A 13,215-nucleotide genomic window follows, 5' to 3' on the forward strand; every position below is an offset into this window, starting at 1 on the left:
TTACACTGCAAGTTCCTAGGCCCCAGGCCATGGGCCTAATCCTACAAACCTCTACTCAAGGCGTTTATTTATAAGTCATTGTGTATACACTGCAATAGGTTAGGCCACAGTGCAATAATTAGCATTTATTTAATTATAGCAGTCATATTGCAGTATTTCAGGTCACATTGCAATAGCCTGGGGCACACTCATGTGAGTTATCTTTGCTTGACAATAAGTGTTTGCAGACTTGGACACCATGGTTTGCCTGTGTTGGGTACACTACTGGGCTGACCACTGCCACTTTACAAATAATAAATGCTAATATTAAGCATAGGGGAGCAGGAAAAAAAGGCTAAACTTACATTTGTCTGTGATTTGTATGCATAAGAATGTATCTTCAAGCAGCAGTTAATGATTAATTATTTGTTAATTAATGTATCAAAGCTTATGCTGTAAGCCAATTCCCCTGTGAATGAGATTCATATCCTTATTCTTCATAATAATAGATATTTTAAAAAGCCTTTTCAAACAAGATCCATGTGAAACTTGCCAATTTCACTTCCCAACAGTTTGTAAGAACATTTTCTTAGATTTCGATCCATTTGGGTTTGCATTCCTGACATTAGGGGTTCAAAAATCTCAAATCAACTCTCAATCCAAAATTGCCAGGTTTCTCTCACATCAGCACTGAAAGAATGTGAACCACATGAATCTCATGTGATTTAAACCCCAGACCACAAATGAGCTCAGGTTTTCTTGTGATTGGGCCTAAATTCACACACATGATCTATGAACCCCAGTAAACCTGGTATAAGTTTGTAATAAAACCTGAAATGGGGGAGTTTTTCTTGGTTTCTCTGAAAATATTTCACAGGATTTTGCTGATAACACTGTAGGACAGCTTTAAACTTTTTTGGAAAACAGCAGCTGTAAGATGCATGATTGGCATTGTAGGCATGTAAATTGGTCATTCTTTAAGGAACACAACTCATTTAAACCAATCAGATTGAAGGATGCATTCCATAAGTCTGTACGTGACATTAATTCATAGAAAGTTGGCATGGAGAGATGGTGATTTGCACAGCTGTCATTAGTCAGTACAATCCCATTAATTCCATTAACCATCTCCATAGGAGGTAGGAGGAAGGTACAGTCAGGGACATCTTCCCAGCCCTAAGTTAAATTAAATTCAGCAAGTTTAACAAATCTGCTGTGAGGAGTGCAGACTTTTCCCTCAAATCAGGTACAGTATGGGCAGTCCACTAACAGCCAGATGAAGTAGCAAAGTAAGTTTAATTTCAAGATGCAAAAGGCTCGTACGCATATAATTTATAAAGTGGAAAAAGTAACAGCAACAAACAATCTTTAGACAATCAGGTCAAACATGTATGAAAATGGAAATTCAGGGTCAATGGCTTAATGCACTATTGCATTCAACCATCCCTCTCTCTCTCTCTCTCAGAGCTCTTATCCCAAGGGTTCATATTCACCTGCAGATTCAGACTCAAAAAAAACCCTTATCTGAATTTGTTTTCCTGATTGTTGAATTCATTTTAGATCAGTTAGGAAAAGGACAAAGAATAGGATTTCTCCCTTTCTGTCTCTCTTTTGGTGGTTATTTCTCCTAAAAAAAGTCAGCTTAGATCCAGTGTCCAATGTGCAGTGAAGTTCTGTTTGTAACCAATGTTCCAGTTGGGGTGACTGATTCTATGTTTGTTTATTATTACGTGAGTCAATAGAACCACATGGGGGGGCAGGGTGGAGAGACAATGTAGCACCATTGAGAAAGCTTGCGAAATGAAGCGATTTTCAAAAGATTGACTAGAAGTCAAACTTAGACAGTTTTGCTTGAAAGCTGACTCAAAATGAAAAATCGACTTCTATTTTCACCCAGACACAACAGTGAAGGCTGGCCAGTGAGGAACATTCATTGGCCATCAGCAGTGGAACCAAGTGGTGGTGGGAGTCACAGCTCACGCAAGCCAATTAAAGAACATTTGGAGAATGATAAGAAGAGCATTAAATGCCCCAACAACCAATAAGAGTGTTTGTTTTCTCCAAGGACATCCATTATCTAAAAGAGTCCCTGATTAGCTGGCATGTCCAATAAACACCAGCTGTTCTCCCTGGGATTTTCTCCAAGGCAACTGACAAAGCTATCAATGGATTTGATATTTCTAACCTTTTGCATGGAGGCAAAGGGGAGCGGGGAGTCTTAACTAATTAATCTAGAGTTTGCTCCCCCAACATGATGGAGACCATGTTGCCCATGAATGTGTATCCAGAGGCACCTGGAAGAAAATTCGTTAGAAGAACATTTTTAAAAGGAAAAGAAAGTGATGAGCAGAATGAAAAGGTCACGCTGAAAAAACGTAAAGTAGGAGCAGCTGAAACATGTAAATGAATGGCATTGTTACTGCCAAGGCCTGCAGTGTGGAATAGGTGTTAAATATTCCAATTATGACTGCAGTAGGTTTGTATTATTGTTATAATTGGTTTTGAGTCAGCTTCCAAATGAATCCGTGGAGAAAAGATAATGCCTGTTTTAAAATATTTTTGAATTTATCCATAATGATATAGGTATTCCATTCTTTGTTATCTTTTCTCACGCCTCCTTTTGTCCCAGTATATCACTTTCTTTTCTTCTTCTAATTGTGGAGCTTTGCCAAGCATCATTCACATGTCTCCAAAACAATGAGAGCAAGATATCTTTTGTCTTGTGTAAAGAGTTTTGAATAAGATAGGCATAGTGGGCTATTTTTATTCATTTCCCCATGCATGCAGCTCATATTTTGGATCCTGCATTTGAAAAAGTAGTGAATGGCCCTGCTCAGTATTCTTGAATCCTATGATCACATTTTTAGTCTTAAATCTGGGTTCTTATGTAGCCCCTTTCACATAAGGATGTTAAAGTGTATTACAATCATCCGCTAATGAAATCTCCTGAACGGTTATATCCATTTCACAGGTAGGGAAATAGGGGGGTACAGAGTGATGTTCCCAATGTCACAAAATGAGTAAGTGGCAGAACCAGAAATAGAACACTGGGGTATTGCAAGAGCCCCACTTAGTCCAATATTGGCTTTATGACTAAGGATCAAATCCAGCTCACAGAGAAGTCAAAGGAATTGATTCCATTTGTTTCTATGGGATTTGGATTAGAATCTATATACTTCAAAGTGTGGTCAGAATAATGCATCTTCCTACCTAACAGACCTGCTATTTGCAAAACAGACTGTGATCACTGTTACAGCTGCTTCCTTCTTTTGTCAATTTCAGAGACACTTTTAATATGAGAGATGGCACATCAGATAAAATCACATTGTACCATATTATTTAATGCTGTCCCAAAGTTCAGCTTTATCTGTACTATATAAATTCGGTGGCCAGGATTCATATATGACCTCTTATCGCAGGTTTAAAAGAGATGAGGATGAGATTGTTATTAAACACTTACCCCATCCAATCCCATAGTAGTATAAATGCTTGCTCTCTTCTGACCCAAACACTTTGATCACCATGCTGTAGAGATGAAATCCTTCCACCAGCATCCAAGCAAAAGCACTCAGGAAGAAGAAATGAAGGAGAATGGCCAAGATTTTGCAAGGCACCTACCATATGAAGCAAAAAAAAAAAAAAAAAATTAGTCAAAATTCTTGGTGAATTTTTTCCACAAACAGTTTGGGTTTTTTGTGTTTTCACAGTAAACAAAAAAACACACTAGAGTAAAAGGATAGTAAAGAAAAATAATAAAGCATTAGAGAGACAGCTTCAAAGTGACACATCTAAGGAGCCTATGCTGTAATCAGAAAAACTAGTTGCCAAACCCATTTGTACCAGATGGACTTAAGAGAACCAAACCACAGGCCTGTTTCTGCCTGTTCCCCCATAACATACCAGTCATTCCCGCTGAAGTCAATGAGAGTTAGAGGCACTCGAGTGCAGAATCAACTCCCCTGGTGAGGCAGTTCTAGAGACAACTGACTATGAGATAAATAGGAGATGTGGAAGCAAGGGGTGACATGACTTGTGGAAGGAGGAGGAGAAGCTGAATTTCTCCAAGGGTGTAGTGAAAGTCAGTGCATGTGGCTTTCAGGAGAAACCTCAACAAAGTGACAGATTTAACTCAGGTCCAGGTTTTTAAAAGCTATTTAGGTGTTTTGCTGTGTGCAGCATTACAACACCTAACTGGTTTAGGAGACTAAGTTTTATTTTCAAACATGATTTAGGCACTTAGGAGCTCAAATCCCACTGACTATCCTAAATCGGTTAGGCACTGCAATGCTAAGCACAGCAAGGCCTAAATACCTTTAAAACTCTGGGCCTTAGTTTCTAACTTTATCTTGCCAGTGAGTCCCTCCTTAGTCTGCTGTTCCTCATATTTAAAATAGGACATTTGGACTCAAACTTATTGTATTTCCAATTGTGTCTGTACTATTAGCAATTCAGCAAGTCTCACAAGATTCTCCATTCACTATATTACATGCTAAAAAGTGTCAGAATTGGCTTATAATGAGCCATAGTTGGGCCATGAGTTATAATTGACTTATGGTAGTCATCTAGCTTGTATTACACACTTGCCTGTCCAATAGCAACAATTTGCCAGAGTAAGTTACAGTGCCCAGTGTACAAAGCCATATTTGCCGGAAATGGGTCTAGTGGACAAGAAGGAGGACAAGAAGTCATGGCTACTGAGTTCTTTCAGACATCTCAAACACTCCTTGATGGTGTGTGTAGCAGAGTGAGCCAGAGAAATTCTGGGAAAAGGAAAAGTGATGACCATAGACAAGGGTCCAGGGGAGGCTGCATTTTTGTGAATAATATAACGTTTCGAGCCCAGTTGGACACAGTAATATTCTCACAGGCCAACATGGCATCCAGAAAGTAGGAGAGTCCAACTTACGTAAAGAGAAATAGTAATTTCAGTTTTATCTATAAAATGCTTTGAAGATAAATGAATTCTTGACTAAGAAAGAAATGCCAGCGCTAGGAGTATGTAGCTGAACTAGAAGCATTCTTCTTAGGTCGTATTCAGCTGAATTAGACAATGTTCATGAGCGTCATACAGAATACAGGCAATATGAGCATGGGCTTTAATTGTCAACTTTCCCTAAGGGGCTGACACCGTAACTGTTATCGCTGATTATTCCTCAAAGAGATACTTTTTGTGCCAAATCCCATAATTGCCTGTCTTATAAAAACAGCAAAACCTAATCCCTTGCTTTTCCCCACTCCTCATGTATGCACACAGCCCATTGCTCTTCCACCATTAATTGCTTTGCAAGGCTGTCCCATCATACCTAGTTTCTCTCATTACATGGCCATCTGATAGATGTGGCTGCAGATTATTTACTGCAGGACACACTTGTTTCGTCTGCTTTAGGTTAAGGTATATTTTAGGCCTCCTTCTTGGAATAAATCCCAGATACATCTCCATATTGCATCTTTTCCAGCACACTGATGATGTCTGGATTGCTTTGCTTTGACAACGTTACTCAAAAAACCCTTTAGACACCTACTGCATTTCACAGGGGCCTTTGCTAGTTTACAACCCATTTAAGTGAGAAGACAAAAGAGCAGTTATTATTTTCTTTCCTAGTGTCCTTCCTTCACCTGGGCAAAGCACACAGTCATGCTTCAATTGCCTGGATGCCTATGTGCGGAAATAACGTTGCCAATGGGAACCAGTCTGCTCTCTCCACTCCTTTCAAATGTAAATAAGCAGCTCCCTTTGTTGTATTAGCTTAGCTGCCATGTTGTGGCATTTCACCCTTTATGTGGGTGTGTAGAGACTTGATAATGTAATGAGAGTTGAACTCTCCTAGCCCTATCTGAGCTGCATTCTAGAGGTTCTACACTGGAGCAGGGACATAGTTCTTGTTTTTCTGATATACCGATAACAAATCCATAAAAACTCCACTGACTGCAACAAAAGAACGGTGAATTTAACGGGTGTGAGATCGGTGTCTGACCCACTATTCTTTCAAGACGCCCAAATCAGTATACAAACAAACAATACCACTAATACGTAAGGAATTCTGAAATGTTTTGGTGACATTGGACCACAACTGGATCTGTTCATTGATGAAACCTACAAAAAATATCCTGGTTAAGTTCTTTATCATAATATCAGAAGCCAAACAATAACATGGAGTCCATTTAAATTCTACCTGATTTACACAAGAAAGCTGCCCCCACCCCCAAAAGAAAATAAATGCAACAGAAAACCAACCTACAATAGAGGCTAGATCTGTAAAATGTGAGCTATCCATTTGCTGCCCAGCCAACCAGATGTGACAGAAACAGCAAGTGGCTGAGCGAAGCAAAACCAATGTGGAAGCAAAGGAAATTAAGACTGACGCAATCCATGGCTGCAGTATGAATACAGGTTCGTTTGGGCAACTTGTCTGAATCCAGCTTGTGATGGTGCTTCTAACTTGAGTGGCAGTTTTGTTACAGTACCAAAGAAAAACAACCAAAAAACCCACCACCATGAAAATGTGCTGTTTCTATATACTGCTATACTCCTCATTTGATCTTCAGTTTAGGTAGATGCCCGTAGGACGGTAGCCTAAGTAAAGGTAGTTGTTTTTTCCTCGTCTTGTGGACTCGCTTTATCCTTTCTTTCCTGCGTCTGTGGTTCAGTACTGCTCAGAGGAGCACAGAGTGAAAAACAGCTCAATATGCCACCTGCAGAACTTCAAACAATTGTTGATACACACTGGGTTTTGCCAGTAAAACATAAGGCTATTTACTGCCTCTAGGTCACTGTAGACTTCATTTTATTTTGTGTAAATACATGTGCTTCTGCCTTACAAACATGCAGGTCTCTGGATGCTGCTGGATGCTGCTTCTTTTTTTTTTTTTTTGTAGTATGTGAAAACATAAATTTTTAATTTTTTTTAAAAATCCACTCTGGCTGCCACTGTTTGGATGGCAAAGATGCTTGATGTGCCTGTCAGTAGGAGAAAATATGGTATGTGCGGAAGTTATCATCTCTAAGAAAATGGCCCAGGTGACTTTAGGATTAATTCCGTACTGAGAGCTCTAGAACATATAATGCCACTTTATCCCTATTGTTTAAATCTTAGGGATTAAATTTTCTACAAGGAGCTAAATACATTTAAGAGAAAGAGTTCCTCTGTTTTATGGTTATAATGGAATTGACTAAACTTGTGCCCACCCTACGAAATTAATGTAGTAGAAATGGCAAATGGACAAGTAATGTAACTGAGATCTGCTTGATTGGCACAAACACTGGGCTATATGCAGCTCTCTTTGGTATCCAACTGAAGCACCCAGATTCCATGGTGGGTTAGAGAGATCCTGAATAAAATCCAAGGGCAGTGGTAATTTCAGGTATTGCTGCGTCATCTGTTGACATAATGCCACTCCCAGGCCTTTGCTGTACTTAGTTTGGCTACATGGACCTAACTGACACTTTATTTGAAAATATAAGACCATAAAAATATTCAAACCAATGGTCCATCTATCGCAGTATCCTGTCTTCTGACAGTGGCCAGTGCCAGATGTTTCAAAAGGAATGAACAGAACAGGGCAATTTTGGGTGATTCCCCTGATATCCTGTCCCAGCTTCTTGGATTTGAAGGGTGAGAGACACCATTGTGTTGCATATAGGATTTATAGAAATTTTTTTGCCTTAACTAGATAGGCCCATCTCTAGCAGAAAGAGAAGATGAAGCAAACCACAGCACCGAGAGTAAATTCTCTCTCTCTTGTGCAGTATCCTCCAGCCCATGCAATTAAAATAGCAATTAAAGGTAATCAGTTTTAAAATTAGTAACCGCAGAATACTCAGTAAGTAAAAGCTTTCAAGGACACATGAATAATAAGAAGGATGAATTGTAACACCAAGGATCTTCCATCCAAACACAGCAACAAACGAAAACAATAATAATCATGTAGTTAATACTTACAAGGAGCTTTTCATCCATAGCTCTTAAAGACCTTTATAATGATGCGTACATATAATTATCCTTATTTTACTGGTGGGGAAACTGAAGCCCAGAGAGGCTACATACATTGGCTCAGGTCTCAGAGAAAGTAAATGGCAAAACCAGGAACAAATCCAGGCCTTAATTCATATGGTATATATGACATGCTGTTTCCTGTACTTTTAAATGGAGAAAAGACCCCTAACTGTTGTGGAGGCAGTGGCCATTTTGTGCTTGGCTGCAGCCATCTATAGAGGAGACAAGCACACTGTGCTCTCTTAGGGAGACTTTTTTCCTTGCTTTGTTGCTTTCTTAATATAAAATAAATATAATCTGGGTGACAGAATGAAAATGGCTGATATTTGTGCATGGAATAACATACCATGTACTTGAAAGTTTTTACTTACTGCATATTCTGCTGTTATTAATTTTAAAATTGATTATTCTTAATTGCTATTTTAATTGTATGAGCTGGATGAAGAAAAAGAATAAGACCCCATTACTATAGCTCATCCATTAGATCGTAGGCGCCGACTGCCCCTTCTAGACTCACAAAAGGGGAAATTAAATAAATGTTGAAAAAAATTGTTGCAGGCGTTGGAAGGAAGAAAGGAATTATCTTGAAATTGGTTCACATCAATTCGCGCCTTTAATTTCCCACTATCTAGAGCCCTGACTAACTAAAATAGGTGTGCTGGGAATACCTGAAGCTAAAAATACAAAGGAGAAAAGGAAAGTAAACTTGAGTAACAGTTTGACAGGCTGATTTCTCCCTTGCCCTAGATTATGTTTACATCAGGGCAAAGTGAGTGTACAGTACTACCCTTCTGATTTGGAAGCACTTCATGCCCATTTAAATGACAGCACAAAGCCCAGAGCATTGGAGAATCAAAGCCATAGGATGCAAATTTCCTCCTGCACCTACAGAGCTTCCGCTTAGAGACTGTCTGTAGGCAAAGTTGCTCCACTTTACTTAAGGGGTGATATTAAAGCAGTTCAGTTAAACCAGCATTGTTCTAATTCTGGTTTAAAGCAGGCTTAGTTCAGTTTAGCTCAAGTCAACTTGGAGAAGGTTTAAGCTAAATTGAAATACAGAACTCTTAAAATGAAATTAGTGTCTACACAGGAGTTTGCATCGGTTTCACTGAATAAGCTTAACTAAAGAGGTTTAATTAAACGATCCGCGTATGCGTGCAGACAGGGCCACAGTACCATAAGAGGCCAAGAGCTTGGTGAACATGGTCAGCTTTGGCAACAGCCACCCATAAAGAAGGAGCCTTCACCAGAAAGGCAACTGAGAATTCTTAGCATTTTAAAAGACTAGGTGGGGAGAGCAGGTGAGGAGCCAAAGGGCTTTTGTTCAAAACCCTGTATCAGTGGAAATTGCAAGAGAGAGACCATGACAATGAGATCATCTTTTTTGTCAATGTTGTTTTATTCCCTATATGTATTTTATTTCCCCCAAGACTGTCCTCTAGGTGAAGTTTTAGCAGCCTTCCTGATCTATTGAGCATTATTTTAGTGAGAGACTTCCCTTGTTTTCTATTTCAGATTGTATCACTGTTGCTGTTTTCTGCAGTCTGCATTTTATTTTCCATCTAAAGTTAAACCATTCGCTGTCATTTTCTCCCCAGCACCTTATCATGTTCACTCAGGACCTGCTAAGGTTTCAGCTGATAGGAAATTTGGGGTGAATTGTTCATTTTTCTTTCATGTTTTTATGTCAACCTTCACCCCTGAGCTGTGCACGTCAGGGGCTGACACATGGGTGGAAAGACAAATGCCATGGCTCCACAAATGACACTGCTCCTGAAAATCATCATCATCTAATGCAAGGGTGCCAAGATATGAGAAACACTGGGCCATATTGGCAGATGTGGTGAGAGAAGGGCAGCATGGACCACTAGTGAGAAAAGTATAGCCCAGGGACTATCCTTCCTTCCTTCCTTCCCTCCCTCCCACAGAGGGAGGGATAGCTTAGTGGTTTGAGCATTTGGCCTGCTAAACCCAGGGTTCTGAGTTCAATCCTTGAGGGGGCCATTTAGGGATCTCAGCTAAAAATTGGGGATTGGTCCTGCTTTGAGCAGGGGGTTGGACTAGATGACCTCTGAGGTCCCTTCCAACCCTGAGATTCTATGATGACTCCAGATGGTGTGATATTAGAAATCAGGATTCCCTATATTCTATTCCTGGCTCTGCTATTGATTCACTGGGTGATCTTCTACTACTTTTTGCCCTCTCTGTGTTTCAGATCACTCTTCTGTAAAATGAAAATAAGGATACCCAGTTTTACAAAGTGCTTTTAGATCCTCAGATGAAAACTCTGTAAATGCCAGATATTAACAACTTACCAGAAGCCCACAGGATGCCAGTTGATTTGAATACAAATTTACCTATGTTTTGTGTTGCCCGAATGAAAAGCACACAACTCTCATATGTGCTTGTACTGAAAACAGAAAGAATGACAGATGAATAAGAACCTGCATGTTGGTTGTCAAAAGCAGTATGGTACAGCCGCTGATCTCCAGAGCAGCCAAGTTTTGTTCTATTAAAAATCTGAAGTGCTGTGGAACATTATCTAAAAATAAGATTTTGTTTTCTCCTGATGCAGGAGAGAATTTACATCTTAGGATCCTGTGTTAATTTTAAATAGCTTTTTTTAATAAAAGTCACAAACACCAGTACATCAATGGTAACAAATTACATGTTCTTCCTCTGGTGGGAAGCCAGATCTATTTGCTCATTACATCTGTTGTGGGTAACTTGGCACATCCCTATTATTCTGGTCTAACAAATGGTATCAGTCCTGATCCTGCAGCTGCTTGGAGCAAGGAACTTTTCATCTGCAGGATGTGTCCATAGACTGAAGACCAGTACATCTCAGAGTTCAATATGGCCCATAGTTTTAAATGAAAAGTTAGTACATTGCTTTCAAAGTCTTATAAGAACTTCAAGGTGGGAGCGGTCCCTTCCTGAAAACAGGTACACACCTACAATTGGTCAATTCAGTCCATACTCACAAAGCAGCACCCTCAAGTAATGCTCTCTACCATCTCTGCCTGGCTAAGAAACTCTGTCCCATATTGGTAGACGATGACCTGGCTTTGGTTATGCACACCTTCATCACCTTCCACCTGAACTACAACAATGCTTATACCTGGGGCAAGGAGCCATCAGCCCTTAGGAAACTCCAGCCAGTGCAGAACCCTGCAGCGCGTCTCTTCAGCAGCATGGCTATCCCAAGCACATCAAACCTGTCTTCACTCTCTGCACTGGTTTTCCATAGAATACTGAATCAAGTTTAAGGTCTTCGTCCTTATCTTCAATTTGCTCAAATTGCCTAAGGCCATGACAGCCAAAAAATCATCTAAAACTCCAGGATAAGGACTGTGGTCAACAATTATGTTCCTTAGCACAACAGAACTTTCTGCCACACAAGTAAAGCTCATCTGTGCAGGAGACAGAGCTTTCTCAGGAGCTAGTCCAAGACTGAAGAACTTAACTGCCACAGGAACTAGGACCACCAGAAACCTCAACTCTTTCCACTCAAAATGCAAGGGGCATTTCTTCAATTTTCCTTGTCTAATGCAATATGGACATACTGGGAAAAAATCCTACCTATACAAAATGCTACAGCACATGCAATTTCCTCCCTGGAGAGAAAGGATGAACCAAACGTGATAGATGTTAGTTAGAATAATTAATGCACTAAGGTGTTTGGACACTATGGTGATGAGGGCAGTATGAGAATCTAGGTAGAATGGAACAGAATAGAAATAGTTTCATATATTTGATGATCAGCATCTCTGTTTTTATTTTTCAAATGCCAAGCACGGACGGATGCAGAGATAAAATAGTTTGGGGGTATAAAAGCCTTTAACTTGCTTTGTCTTGTGCTGTGGGTTAGGATATTTGGCTTAGAGGTGTGTTTAAAATAAGAGAAAGGTTGTAATACACACAATCTTGCTCTTGGCATGCTATATTTACGTCCATGGAGGTGACTTGCCAAAAAAAAAAAAAAGGCAAAATGTGCTTTTAAATACTTACCATTCCAGGGCTGAATTGAAAGCTGATGAGAAGCAGGATCTGAGCCACCAGGATGGCAAAGGACAGGTTGGCGTGGATGTGGTAGCGTTGATTACGCATGGTGCTGACAGATCTGGGCGAAGGAGGAAAGGCTTATGAGTAAAACAATATTCCAAGAAGCAGTAATACATTTATGATTTATTTGCATGGGGTTATTTTTTATGATGCGGTTTTGAGTTCTTTCTTCCTTCAGGATTAAGCTGTGTTTAATCAGGTTTCCCAATATGCTGACACAACACTGAACAAACCAAAAGGATCGAGGTGCACATTAAGTAGCTCTACTAGTAATGGGTGGAAGAGTATTAATAAAGGGCCCGATCCTGAAAGGTGCTGAGCACTGAAGGATGTCAGTGGGCACAGAGGCAGATCAGCACCTTGCAGAAGACCCTCCACATCTTGCAGAATCCAGCCCAAATGACATCACAGCTTGATTTTAACTTGTATTCAACACAAGCATTTTATGCCTATTTCAGTAGGAATGAGTGACCCTAAAAAGGCTCAGATTTAGGTTTGACTTGGATAAGATTGCCAGCTTCGGGGCAGGGCGGGCACTGTATCTTTCTGCGTATCTGTGCAATACCTAGCTCAGTGGGGCCCTGACCCTGGTGATGTCACCTGGGCATTAACACAATACAAAAAGTCTGAACCTTTCTCTCTTAGCTCTAGAAAAGCAGGCTGAAAATCCTAAGAGAACAACACACTTTCTTAAAAGTTTTCTGGCACTCTTGCTTCATTTCCCAGCCACAACCAGGAAGTGAAAAACCTCCACTTGTCTGAATATTTCAGATCCTCAACATAATTTGATTCTAAAAAGAGAAGAAGATTTAGGGACAGCAGATTTTCTTATTTAATCCAATGCCTGCCAGTCCCTATCTATCAGTTTTAACCCTTTCAGTAACTGGGCTGGATGTTTGGCATCATGAATGATAGTACTGTCCGTACACAAAGATAGGCACTTCCATCTTTCCTACACATCTCGCCGCATTGCCAACTGCTCATGATGATACATCATATAATGCCCGCCACCAGATGACACAATGACACAGACTAGGTGGAAAACAAGTACAGCTTTTTTGTCGTGTTGGCTTTTTTTGTAATCATTTTAGCCAACACCCATTTAGAATATCAAGGGTTTATTGAAGAGACATAGAGGTCTGTCTATCTATGTCCTACAAGTAATTCAAAGACACGT

At 40.0% G+C, this 13,215-nt stretch overlaps 1 protein-coding gene across 1 annotated transcript in view; it reads right to left on the reverse strand.

Annotated features, from left to right (window-relative positions):
• ADGRD1 (adhesion G protein-coupled receptor D1) overlaps window positions 1-13,215 on the reverse strand; it is a 240,924-nt gene that overhangs the window by 64,472 nt on the left and 163,237 nt on the right. Inside the window, exons 18-19 of the mRNA XM_077835220.1 lie at window positions 11,985-12,096; window positions 3,440-3,593 (exon numbers count right to left, since the gene is read on the reverse strand). Coding sequence (XP_077691346.1) covers window positions 3,440-3,593; window positions 11,985-12,096 — 266 coding nt within the window. The remainder of the gene's footprint in view (window positions 1-3,439; window positions 3,594-11,984; window positions 12,097-13,215) is intronic.

This window comes from Eretmochelys imbricata, chromosome 15 (genome assembly GCF_965152235.1).
Source record: "Eretmochelys imbricata isolate rEreImb1 chromosome 15, rEreImb1.hap1, whole genome shotgun sequence".
Classification (NCBI taxonomy): domain Eukaryota; kingdom Metazoa; phylum Chordata; order Testudines; family Cheloniidae; genus Eretmochelys; species Eretmochelys imbricata.